The 19,428-nt window shown below is 36.4% G+C and overlaps 1 protein-coding gene across 2 annotated transcripts in view; it reads right to left on the reverse strand.

Moving 5' to 3' along the window:
* LOC128030819 (histone deacetylase 9-B) overlaps positions 1-11,051 on the reverse strand; it is a 54,011-nt gene extending 42,960 nt beyond the window's left edge. Inside the window, exons 1-2 of one of the 2 annotated variants that reach the window (XM_052618828.1) lie at positions 10,926-11,051; positions 10,568-10,693 (exon numbers count right to left, since the gene is read on the reverse strand). In XM_052618828.1, the coding sequence (XP_052474788.1) occupies positions 10,568-10,693; positions 10,926-10,965 (166 nt within the window). In that variant the 5' untranslated portion in view covers positions 10,966-11,051. The remainder of the gene's footprint in view (positions 1-10,567; positions 10,694-10,925) is intronic. The other variant, XM_052618829.1, reaches the window with a different exon arrangement.
* Between the last annotated feature and the right edge of the window lie 8,377 nt (positions 11,052-19,428).

The raw sequence follows: 19,428 nt of genomic DNA on the forward strand, positions 1-19,428 counted from the left end.
CTCCTGCTGGGGAATGTCAACACACCCCTAGCTGCCCCGCCATCGAGGGTAGTGAGGACGGAGGAACGAAATGAGCTGCTTCCGGCCGTAAAAGTGGCCATCCACGACTACATCACTTCCCCATGCACATCCGGGAAGAAAGGAACCAGAGTAAAACGCGGTTGTGAGTCGCGCTCCACACCGAGAACCAATCAAACAGCCATGAGCACTCAGGGCTGGGCGGTGCATTCACCTCCATCCTGATGCTCACAGCTGCCCGGGCAAGCACGGCTGTCAACTCTGGGTCCAATTCGGCAGTGGCGACAACACCCGAGGGGGGCAGCCCCACCGAATCTTCATCCACAGAGGTCAACAGCCCATCCCCGTTGCTGCAATCGACATCTGATCTCCGGCGGCAAACTGAATGACCCGTTGGGACTGCCATAAGACAGCCCAGCAAAATCACCCAGCAGCCGCACAGGACAAACACTGCGGAAGGGGTAAGAGGTCCGTGGGGCGTGGCCCGGCGGAGAAGCTCTCACTGTCACCTTCAAATCTCCCAGAGCACTAGCCGGCGGTCCTCTGCTCGAGACAGAGAAACCAGAACGGGTAGTGACAGAGGGGTCTGCTCCCTTCCCTTTAAGAAAGGGGAGACGCGATCACAGCGTTGCCATGGTCACACACACAGTGCGTGCATGAACCATCCACGAACGCGCCTTCAGCGTGCTGAATGCCCAGACACGGAAGAGAGCGAACGTGGCCGTTGTCAGAGAACAGGAAACGACCGCATCCAGAAGGACGCGGACGAAACGGCGTCTTGAAAAAGACGCGAATCGTCCGCGATTTGCTCTTTTAGGAAATCTGCTCTCTTAGTTGAAGCGCCCAGGGGAATCGCTGAAAGGGACACCGCTGTTTGCGCCGTACCGCCAACCAGAACAGCTTCCCGACACAGCAGATGAATGGCTTTGTGGAGTATAACAGCTTTCATACAACCACTCGGCTCCGAAGCAAAAATCTAATGAGTGGATGCACCTGTCGCCCTATTTATACCCGTTGGCACGGGGAGTGGCTCAGGTGTGTTAATCCACTTGCCAATTTCATTGGCGTTTTCTCTTAAAATCAGAGATGATTGGCCTCCCAAGTGAGACCCCATTTGTCGGTCGACATAACTCGAAGTGACCGACAGATAGGGAACTAGCGTTACTTGTAATTCGTTACCCCCAACACTGAATAAACTATTCTCTGAAAGTGCATAAATAATTTTGATAACCAGTGTAAATCTTGCCATGGTTCTGATTGCAGTGTTTTGAATGTGTGTCGACCTTGTATCTGAAAAATAATCATTATAAACTACTTTTTAAAATGACTCTCTCTTTCTTTCTCTCTCTCACACACACACACAATCTCTTCTTGTTATCCCTGTGATGTTGTGTGGGAGTAATGGGTCTTCATTATTAATTGTCAGAGGAGCTCCCAGAAGCCTGTTATGAGGAGTGGGATACAGATCAGAGGGCACATCAGGTCAGCCCACTCATTTGGCCAGAAGCTCTCAGTGCCGTAACCTCCTACAGAATATTTCTAGAGAGCACGTTCACCCCATCCATCCTTTGCATCATTTATCCTTCTTGAGCCCTCCTTCCTCTCCCTTCCCAAAACGCTCAACACAAATAAAGAATATTTTAATAACTGTTATAATGCACATACATGCACATACATACATTATCTAATAACAAAATAAACATAATAAATGGAGTGTGTACATAAAAGTCCTTATTAAACGTCTCACTGAGGCAAAAATATATAATCATATCAAAATTAATGGCAATATGGTATATGAAAACTTTAAAGAAAATTTGCTCACCCTCAGAAAAAGAAAAAAAGATTTTCTTCATCAGAACAGATTTAGAGAAATTTAGCATTAAATGGATCCTCTGCAGGGAATGGGTGCCGTCAGAATGAGTCAACACCTGATAAAAACATCACAAAAATCCAAGTGTAGTCTCCACAACTCAAAAAGCTGCATGTTTGTATTGAACAAATCCATCATTAAGACTTTTTTATGCGTCAAGCCATTACGTCTGACTAAAATACAAGTTTTCTATCCGCAATATTGCTTTGTCAAAGTGAAAAAGTCTTCTCATCTGAATCAGGAGAGAAATTAGAGAAATGCATTGTTCAAAATTGAAACAGTTCTAAACAAATATTTTTATCAGCAGAGAAATCCATTGGAGCAGCATGTGATGTAATATTAAATTACTCCAAATCTGTTCTAATAAAGAAACAAACTCATCTACATCTTAGATGGCCTGAGGGTACATTTTCAGAAATATTTCATTTTTGGGTGAACTATTCCTTAAAGTCATCATTTCAGGAATTATTTTAATCAGCTGGTGTCAAGGTGATTTTTTTTTTTTTTTTTTATAGTATTATTAAAACAAAATATTATTTGTTTTATATTTTATTATACAATTAAAAGGCATAAATACTTTTAAGTGTGACTTAAATGTCCAAATACTATGGTTGTGACTTTTGGTGTAAAAAAGTCATATCAGTTTCCTTTTGTAAATGATTAAATTCTGCTTTTGAGTTTTGCTACCCTCTCATATCACCATTTACACAGGGAAGTGAATGTTTATGTATAGACACAGTGATTCACATGCACATACACCACATGCTGTGTTTAGGAGTGGTTTCAGAGAACCTAACCGACTCCTTTCATCCTAGATCTAGTTCTGCCCTGGACTTTCCAATTCAACCACTACAATGTCAGACAGACTAACAAGCTGTAAACCTCTCTATCTTTGTTCTTTCTCTCTTGCGGTCTTTAAGACAGTGGTAAGAAAATCAACAGTCTCCCCCTGAGGTAACTACTGTATGAGATTTGCTGACTTTCCACTACAAACAGAATCAAACAGATGCAGTTGCACAAGTAAACATGACATCAGAGCCACTAGCTGCATCCCTGGCCAGGGCAGCTGGACTGTGGCAAGCCTTAAAATAGCATTGCAGCAATCAGAGAAAGAAACACCACCGCCTTTATCAGCCTAATAATCAAGCTGTAGATTACAAAAAAAGAAAAGAAAAGCAGGTGAGTGACATAAATGGAAAGACTGTAGAATAGCCTATATGTTGCAAATATATGCAAAAAGTGCCACAAGCTTATATAGAGAGGAACAAAAGATACTAGGACACTATAAAGGATCATATGCATGCACATAAAATGAGACTCTGCACTAAAGATAGTGTGCAATGCAACTTAGAAATCTACATAAAGAAACAACAAAAAAGAGAGACAGACAGAGAGAGAGAGGGGGGTCAACATAAAAAGATTACCATCAAGATTAACAGCATGAAAGATAGTGTGAACTAGCCAAATCAAGTTTCTGGCAAGAGGCAATTTTTCCACAAAGCAAAACTGCTCTGAAATGTAGCACATATCAGCCAGTCAGAAGATATCTGATGTATAATAAATGAAGCAGGATTTTTGGACAAATGAGATTTCAAAATAGAAACCAAACCAGACCCTTTCTGCAGGTTACATTGATATGCCAACAGGTGGCAACAAGTGACTACCTTTATAGGCTAGTTACTGAATCATTAATTCAACCAATTTGTTCAAAGCACACATTGATTAAGGGATGAAATAACCATTCTATATATTATAAATGGGTGTGGCAAGAATGAAATACAGATGTATAAATAACAGTAAATAGCGGTCTAAAGTTCTATTGCGCTTGAAAATAAAGTACCACCTGCACTAAATGTAACCAATTGTTTTAACAAAAACAAATATAAGAAGAAGAAAAATTTGCATTTACTGAGCATGTCTCTGAGCTCTTATTTTGACTTTTATTTCATGGGACTCACACCCGGGTGCTCTGCATTGAATGTGCAGTGCTGTATGTACCAGGTAAGCTACAGATCAAGTTTACAATATCAGAAAAGCAATACATATGGTGATGGTTATTGGTGGAAATGTCAAAATGTATTAGTTTACAAATTATGGAAAAGGTATTTTGAGGTACCATAGTATTATACAAGATCCATGTTAACTTTTTTCCCGCCATTGACGAGTTATATCATCTTTTAGAAGACAACGGTTCCCTGCCAAAGACAAGTTTTTATGACTTTCTGTCATTACACTGTTATACACTCGGGGGCGGGTTTACACATCTTCTACACGAATACAAAACCTCCTGAACAAAAACACACAGGACGAAAAAACAAGTGATCTCTTATGTAAACAGATGCATATTAAAAATAATGCAATCATAAGCAATAGACTGGCAAGTTTTTTCTAAAAACAAATTAAAAAATATATTAAAAAAAATAAATTAATTAATTAAAAGATGTTGCTGTTTTACTGTATGTATTGTTTGTATCAGTTATGTATAGGTTTTTTACTGATGTTTTTTGTGTGTGTGTGTGTGTGTTTTATTTGTATTTATTTTTTATTTTTTTGTGGGTGGGGGGTGGTAGAAAATATATGGTAGGACAGCTAACATATTTTGATGCATACAAAGATTTGCTTAGAAATTAAACAAGTTAGGAGTGAGTCATTTAACCATTCACACGAGCAATTTAAAAACACTGATTAATTCAGTAATGCTGTTAACTGTGTGTCTGCAGAGAGCAGTAAATTCTGATTGCTTCATTTTGGACTATTTTCACTGCCGCAGTAGTAATATTGTGTTGATTTAATGTATCTGTTTAATTTTTCCAACAGTGGACATACAGTACATGCACCACAGGACAGTTTTATTTTCTTTTCTTTTCTTTTCTTTTCTTTTCCCTCTGAATGATTCATCATAAATAAATGTAATTTACACCACATTTCAGATCACAATTCATTCCATACTAGAACTGACATTTGAAACATTTTTTAAATAAAGTTCTGACTCCCTTATCTTGCTGAGGCATTAACTATCAATATTATGTGTAAAAATGTTACTACGTATTATTTCTTGTTTATTTTATTTTAGCAATATCACACTCACAATCATGCTGTTTGTCTGAATATCAGCATCACTGCAATTTGGCTGTACAATGCTCTTTTTTCATTTTGCTTAAATATTTTCTGCTTTGACAGTGCTTGTGTTTGGAATTATATTGCATATAGTTAGAACATGGACAATACAAACAATATACAGAAGCCTCCTGTCAATCACACTCTTCTGGGGTATATTGCTGCCCTGCTTTAGACACCAAAACAGGGGCACCACTTAGTGCGACTGAAGCATGTGGAAACTTAAAGCAACTTCACATTTCTCATTTCACGCCTTTTTATCCTCTACTGGATAGAAGTTGCACTACACATAAAAGACTAGAACAAAGGGCCGTCCAATCACAGAGCGTGGTGACCTGGGCCCCAAGGATGATGGGACCTGGTTCCCCCCAAATGTCTGTTACCACTATCAGGGTCAAAACAGGTATGTGTGGTAATGGGAATCACAGATGTCGTGCTGAGCTGGAATGCAGTCGGTCGCACCTGTCTTATGGATAGCCGCTAAGATTCAAAGGTTTTGAAATGTTAACTTCCAGCTAGACCTATTACACAAATGTCAAAGTGTTCAGTGGAGTCATTTTTATTTATTTTAGTAAAATTATACTGTAGTTAATTCCAATAATTCAATATTTTTTAATTTTTTTATTTTTTGGAGAGAAGTTCAGATTATTAGCTGAAGATGAGAGAAGGCGTAGTAAATTAGGCCTAGCCTAAAATAACTCAACCTTCAATGTCGGAGGTATTTTATGACCCTCCAGAGAGTGGAAGAATTAGTTCTCTTTCCTTAAGACTTCTCTTGCCCTCAACTTAACAGACAGTCCTGTAATAATTAATTACACTCATTATTACTCAGTGTGTCAGTCCTCACTGTAAGCAGAGATATTGCCCCAAAGCCAAGGTTTTTAAAATGTTGTAATCTATCATCTGTTCACTTTTACTTTAAATTTCTGTGTGCTCAGTGAGTTACAACATGAAACTTTAGTGGGCAGATTTGCAGATATAACTTTTGTTCAGTATTACCCAAATTCTGATTATTCTTTGCAATAAAAGCTTTAAAATACATATATATTGTTATCCCCCACTTCACCGACACTGCTGTCTTTATAAATTATAAATTTAAAATAAATACATTATGAATTTATGCATTTAACAGACGCTTTTATCCAAAGCAACTTACAGTGCATTCAGGCTATCAATTTTTACCTATCATGTGTTCCCAGGGAATCAAACCCCCAACCTTACGCTTGATAGCGGAGTGCTCTACCAATTTAGCTACAGGAACACTTTTCGTGCTTTTTTTTTATTTTTATTTTTTATGGTTTTATGGTCTTCATGGTTACGAAGTACACTAGGTTTAAAAAAAATGGTTTGAATTTTTGGATTGTGTTAGAAATTAGAGGACATTTGTAACTTGTGTAAAAATACAGGCAAATAACTTTCACATAATAAATACAGAAGTAGTGTAAGTTTATTTAATTAATAAAAATGCAATTAATATTGTATGATGGACTGTTATATTTTAACAGATAAATGCAAACCAAAAATAAAATACCACTGTTAAAATGTATAACTGAAATAAAAGCAAAAATAAATAAAAGGCACAGTAAAAAGTAGTTTAGGTACCAGTGTTCAATATTAACTAGTTGCTTATTAGCATGCATGTTACTAGCATATTGACTGTTTGGTACTTATAAAGCACATATTAATATTCTGCATGACCATATTATACATCCTAGCCAATACCTAAACTTAACAACTACATTACTAACTATTAATAAGAAGTATTAAGAGTTTACTGAGGCAAAATAGTTAATAGTTAGTTAGTGAGAATTGGTCCCCACTTCCCACATTAAAATATGACAAAGCTGTGGCCTTCATATAAAAAGATCCATAAAGGTTGGAGTAAGCAGACAAATAGCTGCGTGACCGTGAGTTAGGCTCGTCTGTATTCTGCCAGCACACAGCAGCAGTAGAGAGATGAGTATGACATGTGCGAAGGGCCACTGCTGCTGAGAGATGAAGCAAACCACAGATGCATTTGCACAGAATTATCACACATTTATGCACACGTTTTCTGTCTCAAACACACATAGACACAAAATCTGTCCATTTTTTTGCATCTTTTCATATCAACGAGCCTTATAAATAGCAGCCTTGACAGAAACTAAAGATGCAGTCCATTTTGCATGTTGATGGAGGGGTTAGAGTTATTGCTTCTTTTATCTTGTAGCAGCAGGTGGCAAAACTCAGTGGCCACGGTTTAATTCACCGATCCAGTCACTCCTCAGGCAATTCTGTAGATTGAGAATGCACAGACCATCAACAAGTTTCCAAGGGCTTCTTTCAATCCCAAAGTGGGTCTATGGCAAAAGACTATCCAAAAAGCTGCTCATTGAATTGTGTATTCAGGGATGTGTGCTGGTGAATGCAAGTTGTTTACCTACCGCTATGGAGATAGACAGCTCTGTTACTTTAAAATCTGATACTGTTGCTTAGAGACCATGTTCTGCGTCAAGTCTGAAATGGCTCCCAATATAGAGCACAATAGCTCTCATTCTGCTTAGCTCCACCCCTGTCTGCACTCTTATTGATTGATCTCCAAATGGATTCAATCTAAGATTAGATCAGTGGTATGTATGTAAGCTCATCATTATGGGGGCACTAAGATTCATGACATATTCTGATCCATTTCGGACCACGCATTAGATATCGACTCATGCTGCTCTCATTATCTGGGTGCATTATATTCTAACTCTGTTTGACTAGGAAATATTTACTTCGAGGTACACGCGCTTCAGTATATCAAGGGCTGATGAGGTGAATGTGTCTTTCATATGGTCTGGCTAATCACCCACTGAGTAAGAGCAGGCCTACTACACGTGTCTTTCTTCCATTTCTGAGAAACCAACAAATTACAAAAGATTACAAAAGCTTTTCAGTTTTTAGAGTCAAACAGGAAGCTCGTGAAAGGACATCTTATGAATGTACTGTATCTTATTTGTGCAAGGATGTGTTAAAGCTTTCAGCGTTTCCTCTTTCAGGCACATTACACTTCCCCATCCAAGTTTCTCTCTCACAATAACAGCTACCAAATCCCTGCCCACACTCCAGTACTTCACAATGAAGAACCAAAAGGATATACAAGTTAGGAAAAAAGAGTTTGTGTATACACACACACACATTTTTTAAAGTCTGGGGTTGAAATTATTTTTTATGTCTTTGAGAGAAGTTTCTTATGCTCACCAAGGCTGCATTTATTTGATCAAAAATACATTCAAACATATTATTACAATACAAAATAAGTTTTTCAACAGTTATTACCTAACCTATAATTATTACAAAATATTACTATTACACTATTATAATGAACCCTATTCGTATTTTAATATATTTTATAATTTAATATATTTCATTTTAGCAGCCATTACTCCCATCCTTAGTGTTACATTACTGTTGAAAAAAGTTGTGTTGCTTAATATTTTTGTGCAAACTCTGAGCAAGCATGCAAAAAGAATAATAATAATAATGCAAATGATGTCATAAGACAGTAAACGCTTTTTTAATGTATCTACATATGCAACAGCAATAAAAGAAGTGCCTCTAAGACACTAACCTCATACTAATACTATATAAATATATCAAAATATATAATTTTAGATAACAAATGTTCGTTTTTTTGCATTTTTGCAGATTTAAAATTAAGCATTCTTGTCGCTTTTTTTTTGCAATGTGTAGTTTTGTTGAGTAAGTTATTTGTTTGTCATAAAGTATAAATAAATAAAGTATAAATAATTAAATAACTGCACTTGTTAAAATTACAAATGACCTGCTTCTTGCGTCAGATCAAGGCTGCATCTCATTTCTAGTCTTTCTTGATCTTAGTGCTGTGTTCGACACCATAGATCATGACATACTCATAGATAGATTACAAAACTATACAGGTATTAAGGGCAGGCTCTAAGATGGTTTAGATCCTACCTGTCCGATCGCTACAATTTTGTTTACTTAAATGGGGAGTCATCTCATTTATCTTCAGTAGAATATGGAGTGCCACAAGGATCCGTCCTAGGTCCCCTTCTATTTTCAATATACATGTTGCCCCTTGGTAATATTATTAGAAAATACGGAATTAGCTTCCACTGTTATGCTGATGATACTCAGTTATATATCTCAACGAGACCAGATGAAACTTCTCAATTATCTAAGCTAACAGAGTGTGTTAAAAATGTAAAAGTAGATAATTTAGATAAAGATAATTTTCTCCAATTAAATTCGGATAAGACAGAGATATTAATTATTGGACCAAAAAACACTACACAGAATAGTGTAGATTACAATCTGCAACTAGACGGATGTACTGTTACTTCCTTTACAGTCAGAAATCTGCGTGTTATATTAGACAGCAATTTGTCTTTTGAAAATCATATTTCCCATGTTTCAAAAACTGCTTTCTTCCATCTACGAATTGCCAAGCTACGAAACATGTTATCTGTTTCTGATGCAGAAAAGCTAGTTTATGCATTTATGACCTCTAGACTGGACTATTTTAATGCACTTCTAGGTGGCTGTCCTGCATCTTCAATAAACAAGCTACAGGTAGTCCAAAATGCAGCAGCTAGAGTCCTTACGAGGTCAAGAAAATATAATCATATTACCCCAATTTTACAGTCTCTGCACTGGCTACCTATTAAGCTCCATATCAGTTACAAATTATCATTACTTACCTATAAGGCCCTAAATAATTTAGCTCCTGCGTACCTAACTAGCCTTCTACCACGTTACAACCCATCACGCACCCTAAGGTCACAAAATGCTGGACTTTTGGTAGTTCCTAGGATAGCAAAGTCCACCAAAGGAGGTAGAGCTTTCTCACATTTGGCTCCCAAACTCTGGAATAGCCTTCCTGATAATGTTCAGGGTTCAGACACACTCTCTCTGTTTAATTCTAGATTAAAAACGCATCTCTTTCGCCATGCATTCGAATAATCTATCTCTTAAATTGTGAGTGTAGTTGCATCTGATCATTTTAATTCATTAGCTTGGGTTAAACTAATTTTACTTTGTTGGATCAGCAGCTATGCTAATGATGTCTCTATTTTGTTTCTATGTTTTTGGTAACTAGGATTTACACAAGCTCCAGTCTGGATCCAGAACACCTGAGAAGAGATGATGCTGACCCTCAGAGGACCTCAGATGATGCTAACCCTGAATCAACAAACAGAACTAACAAATATTGCTACAAGTGTGACTGCATCATATAATAATTATTAATGAATAATATTAATAATGTTCATCGTCTGGCTGACTACGTCTTGTATTAATTTTTCTAAAAAATCCTGTCAAACGTGCACAAACTGACAGTCACCACCATAAGCTACTACTAAATTTTGTAGAAACATAATTTTCTGTAAAGTTGCTTTGTAACGATTTGTATTGTAAAAAGTGCTATACAAATAAACTTGAATTGAATTGAATTGAATTGAATTGAATTTAATTAAATTTAATTGAATAAAGTCTAATACCATTTCATAGTTTACACAAAACCTCAGTGCTTGTCAGAGACGGAAAATAGATTCCACTCACCGTAGCCCCAGACAGAGCGACCTGGCCTGGTTAGAGTTTTAAAGGGAAAGGGGTGACCTCTTCTGCCCCATCCTGATGCCCCATAGAATCTGTGTACCATGTAGTCTTCATAGCCTTCACCTAAACCTGTTATTACAGGAATAATTTGAAAGAGAATCATGTTTACAATGTGGAACAGTTATTCATGCTTCAGTGTTACTTTGAAATCTACAATAATACACTATACTGTAATCATGTGACACATAGTCTAGCTTGTTATTTTTCATAATGCTATTATCATTTTATGATAATGCTAAGAGTTTTGTATATTCATAATGCTCATATTAGTCAGGTTATCAACAGTTTATGGCGCACTTACCACACTTGATCTTCATGATGAAATCATGTCTCTGTTGCATTATTATTCATCTGAGATCAATCAAGCATACGCGCACCTCATTCATACACACTCATACACTGAGCATATGTAGCAGAATGTTACCCGAGGAAATGGTGTCTGAGGGCACATCTGAAATTCTAAGATCACTTAAAATTATCTAAGGATATGAAAAAGTCACGTTCTCACAATTCCCCTTTCTCCATCTCGGTGGTTTGAAAGGATTGAAACAGCAGTGATGTGAGTCACTGACTGCCTCTCACTTACTGTCACACATTACAGCACATTCACGGTCCCACATTACTGTCAGAAACGGTCACGGCTTCAACGCTACAACATATTTCGGTGACACCTCATAACACCTGTGTAATAAAAAGCATAATACAACAGTTAGTTCCAGTCTTTGAATTTAATTGGCAGAGTTGCTTCCTAGTGCTAATACCAGTACAACAGTACCTGCATGCTTTAAAGGAGGCTTTGGTTCTGGAAGTATTTTTTCCCAGTTATTTTAACAAAAGAGATTTCAAGATGCCTTTTAAAGAGTTGTAAGCCATGAACCAATCCAACAAACTACAAGGTGACATTTCAACATTTCAAACTTTGATTTGAAATAAAAAAAATGTTTTAAATCAGTCAGAAAGTGTATTTTACAGATTTAATGAGGAAAATAATTGCTCTATACATGAAATAATAAAAATAAAAGCAATTAAAAAATATAGATTTAGTGCAAAGTATGCATATATTGACTCAATGATGTCCTTCACAGTGCTTTGTGAGGGTGGGCTGGCACTAAAGAGTTCTTTTGGAGCAATCTGCTGTTTCAATTCTTTGGTGGAGATTTTTGGAGAATTGAATTACTCTTTAAACACAATTATTAAAAAAAAATCAATGAATTTAAAATAACTTGTAAACTGATTGCTTTAACAGAAGCGAGTGCTGATTAACATCCTTGTACTGTAGATTAAATTAAAATTAAAAAATGTAAATGTATGCATTTAGCAGACGCTTTTATCAAAAGTGACTTACAGTGCATTCAGGCTATCAATTTTTACATATCATGTGTTCCCGGGGGAATCGAACCCCCAACCTTGCACTTGATTAGGCAGTGCTCTACCAATTGAGCTACAGGAACATAGATCGCAAGTTTGTGTTAAAGGGTTTGTAAATTATCATCAAAAACCAAAAAGTCTGGTATAACGAAACACTTCAGTGGGATTTTTTGTGACCCAACTGTTGCTGATAACAGCACTGGACCTTTCACAGTTTGCATCACTCCGCATCTCTGTATGACTGTTTGACAATAAATGACGAGTCATTAAAATCAGTTACTCAAGTGATTCATTCAATACACTGATTCATTCAGGAATGAAAAGCCACCGTTGTTAGTAGATTTGCGATGAATAATTCGCCTGTTCAGTGTTCATTAGCGGCAGGGTTGCCAGGTCTGTAAAACATAAACAATTATATTGCTAAACAAAACTATCCAAATTACTTTTTTTTGTATGCTTTTCACGCGATGTTGCTGTTGATCTGAATATCAGTACAGTTATACTGCCTTCTCATTTCTTTCCCATCTGTAAGCGATGTGATGCACAGTTTGAACCAGTGTGTGAATCTCAGCATTGACGTGAAAAGGTGCATTGCTGCTACTCTGAAAACTTTCAGTTCTCGTTTAAAGTAATAGCGAGGAATACCCAGGCATGAAATACAGTTAACATTTACTCCCCCTAAATTTCCAAATCCTTATTTCTTCTGCGTATGTTCCAAAGAAGCTTTTACATAAAACACAATTCCCACAATACTTCCCTATCCACATTGACCACTTGTGTTGATAAAAATAGCACTTGTGTTGTCAGTTCAGATGTTCTGACACAAAATTGTAAGAAAGTCATTAGAGCTTCCATTATGTAGTTGCCCGTTATGTAATTCTAGACTTGCTGGAATATGTTGTTCTTACATTTCGAACTCACACAAATCTGTGGTGAGAATGATCCTGGGTTCACAAGGACTTTAGTTGGCAGTTTGGTGATGACACTGCCCCCTCAAGCCATCTGACTGGAGAATCATCCACCTGCTGGGCTTTATCAGGCAAAAGCTGCTCTGTGTTAGGAAGGCTACACATTGTACAGAACATGTAAGGCTTAATGAGAGGCAGCGGAACCACAGACCTTCTGACTATGTGTATATTTGTGGTATTAAAATACTTTACCCAGGGGAATTTTTTAGGCATGTCACACCTGATGTCGTCAGTCTTCCCACTGAGCTGTCCTGTGGTTGTTTTTTTTTTTTTTTCTTTTTTTTAGTCACCAGTAATTTCTTGACTCTCATCACACATTCTGTCAGAACTGCTGAACCATGATTAATTATCATCCAAACGCTTGAGTTAAAGTGAGACTATGTTGATCTGGCGACAGAAAGTGTATTTTTATTTATTTATTTTTTATGTACTACTTTCCCATATCACAAACCATGGCCGCGGGAAGTGGGGGTGCTGGGGGTGCTGCAGCACCCCCTAGTGACGAGAGGGAGATAAAAAAAATGTAGGCCTATTAAAATATTTTGCACAATTTATAAATTCCTTATGAATATTTTAGAAAATGATTTTGAAACACGTAGGCTATTACGTATATTTTGGATTTTAATTTCATATTTTGAGGCCTAATCAACACAGGTTCGGAAGTTACGTTGTCGACGTCAGGCAGGCAGGTTTGGTCGCCGAGTAACGAGGTTTCCCGCTCGTTCCATGCAGAATACATCCATCTTTATATAATACAGCGCACCTCGACATTTGGACACCTGTAACCAGTCCAGGGCACCCCGCCTGCATGTAGCTCAGGTAAGAGCATTGTGCTGCCGCGCTTGTAACATTTATTTTTTTGGCAACAAGTGTGGGATCAGCTTTGACTAGCCAAGCAATTGTAAGTAGTACACTATTATAGTATTTTTGTAAGGTGGTGGGGATGGAGATGGAGAGTATTATTTCGTTCGTGTGTTCCTTGCGTAATTATTGTGGAGAAATGTTAAAATAAAGTTTAAATAGTCGGAGATTATTTCCTTGTGGTTTGTGTAAAAAGGTTGGAGATGAAAGCTTTATACTGTGCGTGTGTTCTTTGCGTAATGGATGTGGAGAACTGTTCAATAAACAAATTGCTTAAATAGTCAGAGATTATTTCCTTGTGGTGTGCGTAAAAAGATTTTGGAGTTAATAGAGTTGCGTGTGACATAAACGTGCAGTGACTCAAGCCAGCTGACCAAATCGATTGCATTGTTTTAGCGTTATTGTGAAGTTTGATTAATATTATATTTTGTTGTAATATTATTTGTTGTATCTTAATATGTTGCATGTATGTATAGGCTATCTGAAATTGTAATGAAAGTAATTATTTAGTTTTCTTTCGATTATTAAACTATTATTTCTGATTCTGCTTCTGCTTCAGATTAATAACCCATTGCGCATATCTGAGAACTGATGTCTGTACGTTTCAGACCCTGGCTGGCTGTGCACTGAAGTGTATATGACAATAAAAGTAGTAAATCTCAATGTATTTATTTTTAAAATGTATTTTAAATAGGCCTATATAGGCTCATAGGTTTTTTGTCAAAAAAAAAAAAAAAAAAAAAAAAAAAAAAAAAAAAAAATTCACAGCACCCCCTGTTCAAAATTACTTCCCGCGGCCCTGTCACAAACTGAATAAGCTTGTAATGTTTTTCACTAATGTTTTTAATTTAATATTCCCAAATAGCTCTTGTACTAACACTTTTTATTCAGAGATGGGAACAGCTGTATTATACGCTTTATAACTAAAGGACAAGCTACAAACAAAAAGTAGCTAATTACACTGTAGTTACTTTATGATTATAGGGCAATGTCAGATTTTAATAGGAACCATATTTTTGTTGCCATTAAAAGGACACTCAATTGCACCATCAAATTTGAATGTAAATTTATAAGTAAAACAATCACACACTATATTTACATAGCTAAGTTATAGCCTGCACGTGTATTGTATATGGACTAAAATCTTTGAATCTGATTTTTAATCTGTTCATTTATATGAACCATTTATTGAATCAGACTTTTAAAACGCTAAAGGTGTGGTCAATTAAACTTGAAAAAGAACCATTTAGGATGAACTGATTCACTAGAATAAATCAGACTTTTTCATTGCTAGACATGAGAGACAAACATTTAGGAAGAACTGATTTGACTTTCCACTGCATGAGAAAGAGAGAACCATTTATGATTAACCAATTCATTAGAATAAATCAGATATTATAGCGCTACATATAAATACATGAATAAGGTGTGCTTTTGACGGATCAGCTCAGAAATAAAACATGTTAAGTCTTGTTCTAAAGACCTGTTCACAGCAAGGATGAACTATAACATTAGTGATAAAAAAATATGAGAGTCCACAACTATAACGATAACCAGATGATGAAAAATAAAAATAATTACGGCCATTCATAATTCATTCTGCTTTAAAGAGCTTGAGCATTTACAGTGGCAGAAGACAAATTTGCAGCGCACAATTCTAATAAACAGAGCGCTATCATGGCTTGGTGTTTGGGTTAATATAGCTATCGTTCTTGGTGTAAACGGACCTTAATTGTTTAAAAAAAAATAGCTTGTTACTGGAAAAATCATAGATATATTTATATACATAGATGCCTCATTAGTGGCTGTTTCTATGCGCATCATATTGGAAAGGTCAAAGCAGGCCTGTGAACACTTGAAAACAAGTTGGCTGTGTGTTTGCAACGTAGTATATCTATACCTGTAGTAGACTTAAGCAGATGATTTTACTAAATTAACACAAGACGAAATTGTTAGCTAACACGGCATTAAAACGTGAGCTGTCTAATGTGTTATCAACGTATACAAACCTATGGAAAAAAAAAGAGGAAAACAGCTAATTGTGTTAAATTAGAAGAGGCTATATTTTTAGTTATTCTAAATTTAGTCACTTATAAGCAGGTTCGTGTATTTAAATACACAACGGATTCATGCTTAGATCATCACAGTTTCCGGAGTTCATTGCATGCAATGACCTCAAAATAACAGCTTATGGTTGAGTTATTTTCATACAGGAGCATCTGGTAAAATTATAGAGTGGCGTTTTTTTTTTAACCCTGCTTCTCCATTTGTGCTGTTCTCTGTTCTTCTTTCAAAAACATGTTTTATGTTCTTACCGCCTCGCTTGATTGAATTTCAGGCCTAGTGTATCTCGTACAGGTGTCCAATTAATATCTGCATTAGATTTATTCTGGCGTGTAACCTCAAGTGTTGGTCTCCAGCCAGTAGCACTGCATTGATTCGCATGTCAGCACGACACTAGATTTTCTCAAGCTGGCCGTTTTTCTCCCTCTACCGCAGTAAACCGCATTTGTTTGCAGGACTTACGCAAAAACAAAAATCCTAAATCCCGCAGGAACCATCTACACACATATTTTCTACCATCTTCTCTCCCTGCTTTTGTCTGATGATGAAGAGATGCGGTAGAGAGTTTCTCTGTGATGGATGACGTGATTTTATTGTGCTGCAGTGTTTGTGGTATGAGGGAGAGAGAGAGTGGGTTTGTGCAGGTGTACGGCTGCCACAGTGGTGTTTATCCTGGCTCTGTATTGTGTCTGGGAACAGGGGCTCTGATGGAGGCTAAACGTACCCTAGCTGTGGCCTCAAAAACAGTCTAGAACATGAGGCAAAGCAGGAGAGAAAAAGTCTTAGCTGGTCATCTTTTTTTTTTCTTAAGGAAACCTGTTTTTGATGTTTGAAATAGGAGGTAAAAGAAGGTAAAGAAATAAACTAGTGTGTATTTTATGAAATGAGACTGTTTTCAAATGATGAAGGAGAAGTGTACCTTGTATCAGTTAAAATTGCCTATTATATTTGAAACAAGAATCTTAGCCTAACCGTCATTTGAATTTTACAGTATATGTAAAATCCATCTGATATGATGTGTATATTATTTATAAAAGGTATCATTAATATAAAATGGTAAATGTAATTCCGTGTTAATTTATGTAAGTTGACAAATAATACATTTCAATAATTGACTGATGATATAAAATAGCAGAATCCCAGAGATGCATGTGAATTATTCTAATTCCATGAATTATACACCGTTTCATAACTTAAATTATATCATGATAGCCACATATTCACATATTATTCTGCTCAGATGGCCTATAATGATTACTGAATGTGTTTTAAAAGTAAATCTAATTCATGGAATTATGATAAAACAGCTCAATGAATTAATAAAATAATACTTATGAAATTATGAAGCAAAAACTATTAGAGGCCCTCTTGCCTAATTCTAAGGGAGACAAATGTATTTGTTTGTATGAAATACTATGAAATAAATGCCCCATTATATTAAATTACAAAAAGTGAATCCACAAAGAAAAAAATAATAATAATTTGCCGTCCACTTGTTTGGAAACCAACATTCTTCAAAATATCTTCTTTGGTGTTCATTAGAAGAGAGCAGCTCACACAAGTTTAAGCTGAGTAAACGGAGAGTGAGAAAATGATAAAAGGATTTAGATTTTTAGATAAACTATCCCTTTAATGCCACGGTTTGATATTTAGTTATTTTAATGCTGTGACATTCACACATATTTAATTGTGGCTTAAGAGTCCAAATAATGTTTGGAGCCAATGTATATTGGCTGAACTGAATGTTTCTTCTGTCTGGTTATAAGTTAGAGGGAGATTCACTGTGCACATAAGTTCATATTATGCACCTGCTGCTTTGGCTTTCACTACAATTTGAGGAAGATGAAGACTGCCACCTATTGTTCAAATCACAAATACTGAGCATTATCCTGTAAAACCTCAGTACTGTTTAAAGCCACTATGACTTTAAAAACATGAACAATCAGCTATGCCCCATAACACGAAGGTCTCTCCCATTCCTTTACGTCTGTCACTGATGTCTTTTGGGAACGCAGTAGGACAGGGACCCTTTCATCCCTCCTGAGGGTGAGGGGAGGATGCGATTAGCACCGATTATATACAGATTTGTCATCGTCTTAAATCCACAGCTGTCTGGGGCTTCACATTTTTACATGTCACTTCAAACGCATTCCTATCTGTCTCCACCTGCTTTGCAGCTTCTGTCCAACTACTGACGGCTGCAGAAGAGGTCACCCTTCTCCAGCGAGATGTCACGTTTCACGTCATGCTGCCTGAATGCTTGTTAGGAGCAAATTGGAAGCCCAGTGGTCCTCTGTACAAGGTGTTGTTTGAAGCCCATGTCCTTTTCTCATCCTGACTTTCCCTCAACCTCTTGATGTTAACATCCTTTCTTCTCCTCTCATCTTCACCTTTCTTCCACATCCAGCAGCTGGACGACGAGAGTGTGTGTGTGCGTGTGTGTGTATTTGTGATCTCCTCTAACCAGCTGTTTGCTATCCCTCATGCTGACAGCCTGGGAGTCCCCCAGAAGCCAAGCTGAGCCTTTGACCCAGAGTCGCCATCCTTTCACAGATCTGTCTTAATCTCACTGCTGAGATAATATTAATCTACTCACAGTAAATAAATTGACATAGCTTTCTTTATTGCATATTAAATATATAGTTTGGACACACTATTAAAGTGATAGCAAAGTCCTCACAACAAAAAGATAACACGAATGTAAACATAAAAAATTTGCAAGTATGAAAATTGTGTATTTTTTGCACATTTGTAGCTTCTTTATAGAAGCCCCCCTTTGACTATAATAAAACTATGCACGCTCTTCATGAGGTGCTTCATAAACAGTATTGCAGGATTTATTTGGACACAGTAATATTTTTTAAGAATTTCTAAGAAACGTTTTATTATGTTTTCATTTCATTAATCTTTTTTTTTTTTTTTTTAGATAAATTCAAGTAAATCCATGAATCAAGTCAAATCAAACTCATAGTTTAAATCGATAATTTCATTGTTTGAAAATATGTTCTTAAGCACTAGGAAGCATCATCTTGTGAAAATTGTGCACTTCTTTGAATTTAAAGACTGATTTGATTAATATCTGATATTAATAAACTGATCTTTATATATATATATATATATATATATATATATATATATATATATATATGTATATACACACAGTACAGACCAAAAGTTTGGACACACCTTCTCATTCAAAGAGTTTTCTTTATTTTCATGACTAAGAAAATTGTAGATTCACACTGAAGGCATCAAAACTATGAATTAACACATGTGGAATTATATATGGAATTATTTACATAACAAAAAAGTGTGAAGCAACTGAAAATATGTCATATTCTAGGTTCTTCAAAGTAGCCACTTTTTGCTTTGATTACTGCTTTGCACACTCTTGGCTTTCTCTTGATGAGCTTCAAGAGGTAGTCACCTGAAATGGTCTTCCAACAGTCTTGAAGGAGTTCCCCGAGCTCCTTCGAACATCGATTTGAATAAAATTTGGTTAATTTTGTTGGTGAAAATGTGATATTATGGCTTATTTGCTGT

Source organism: Carassius gibelio, chromosome A16 (assembly GCF_023724105.1).
Source record: "Carassius gibelio isolate Cgi1373 ecotype wild population from Czech Republic chromosome A16, carGib1.2-hapl.c, whole genome shotgun sequence".
Classification (NCBI taxonomy): domain Eukaryota; kingdom Metazoa; phylum Chordata; class Actinopteri; order Cypriniformes; family Cyprinidae; genus Carassius; species Carassius gibelio.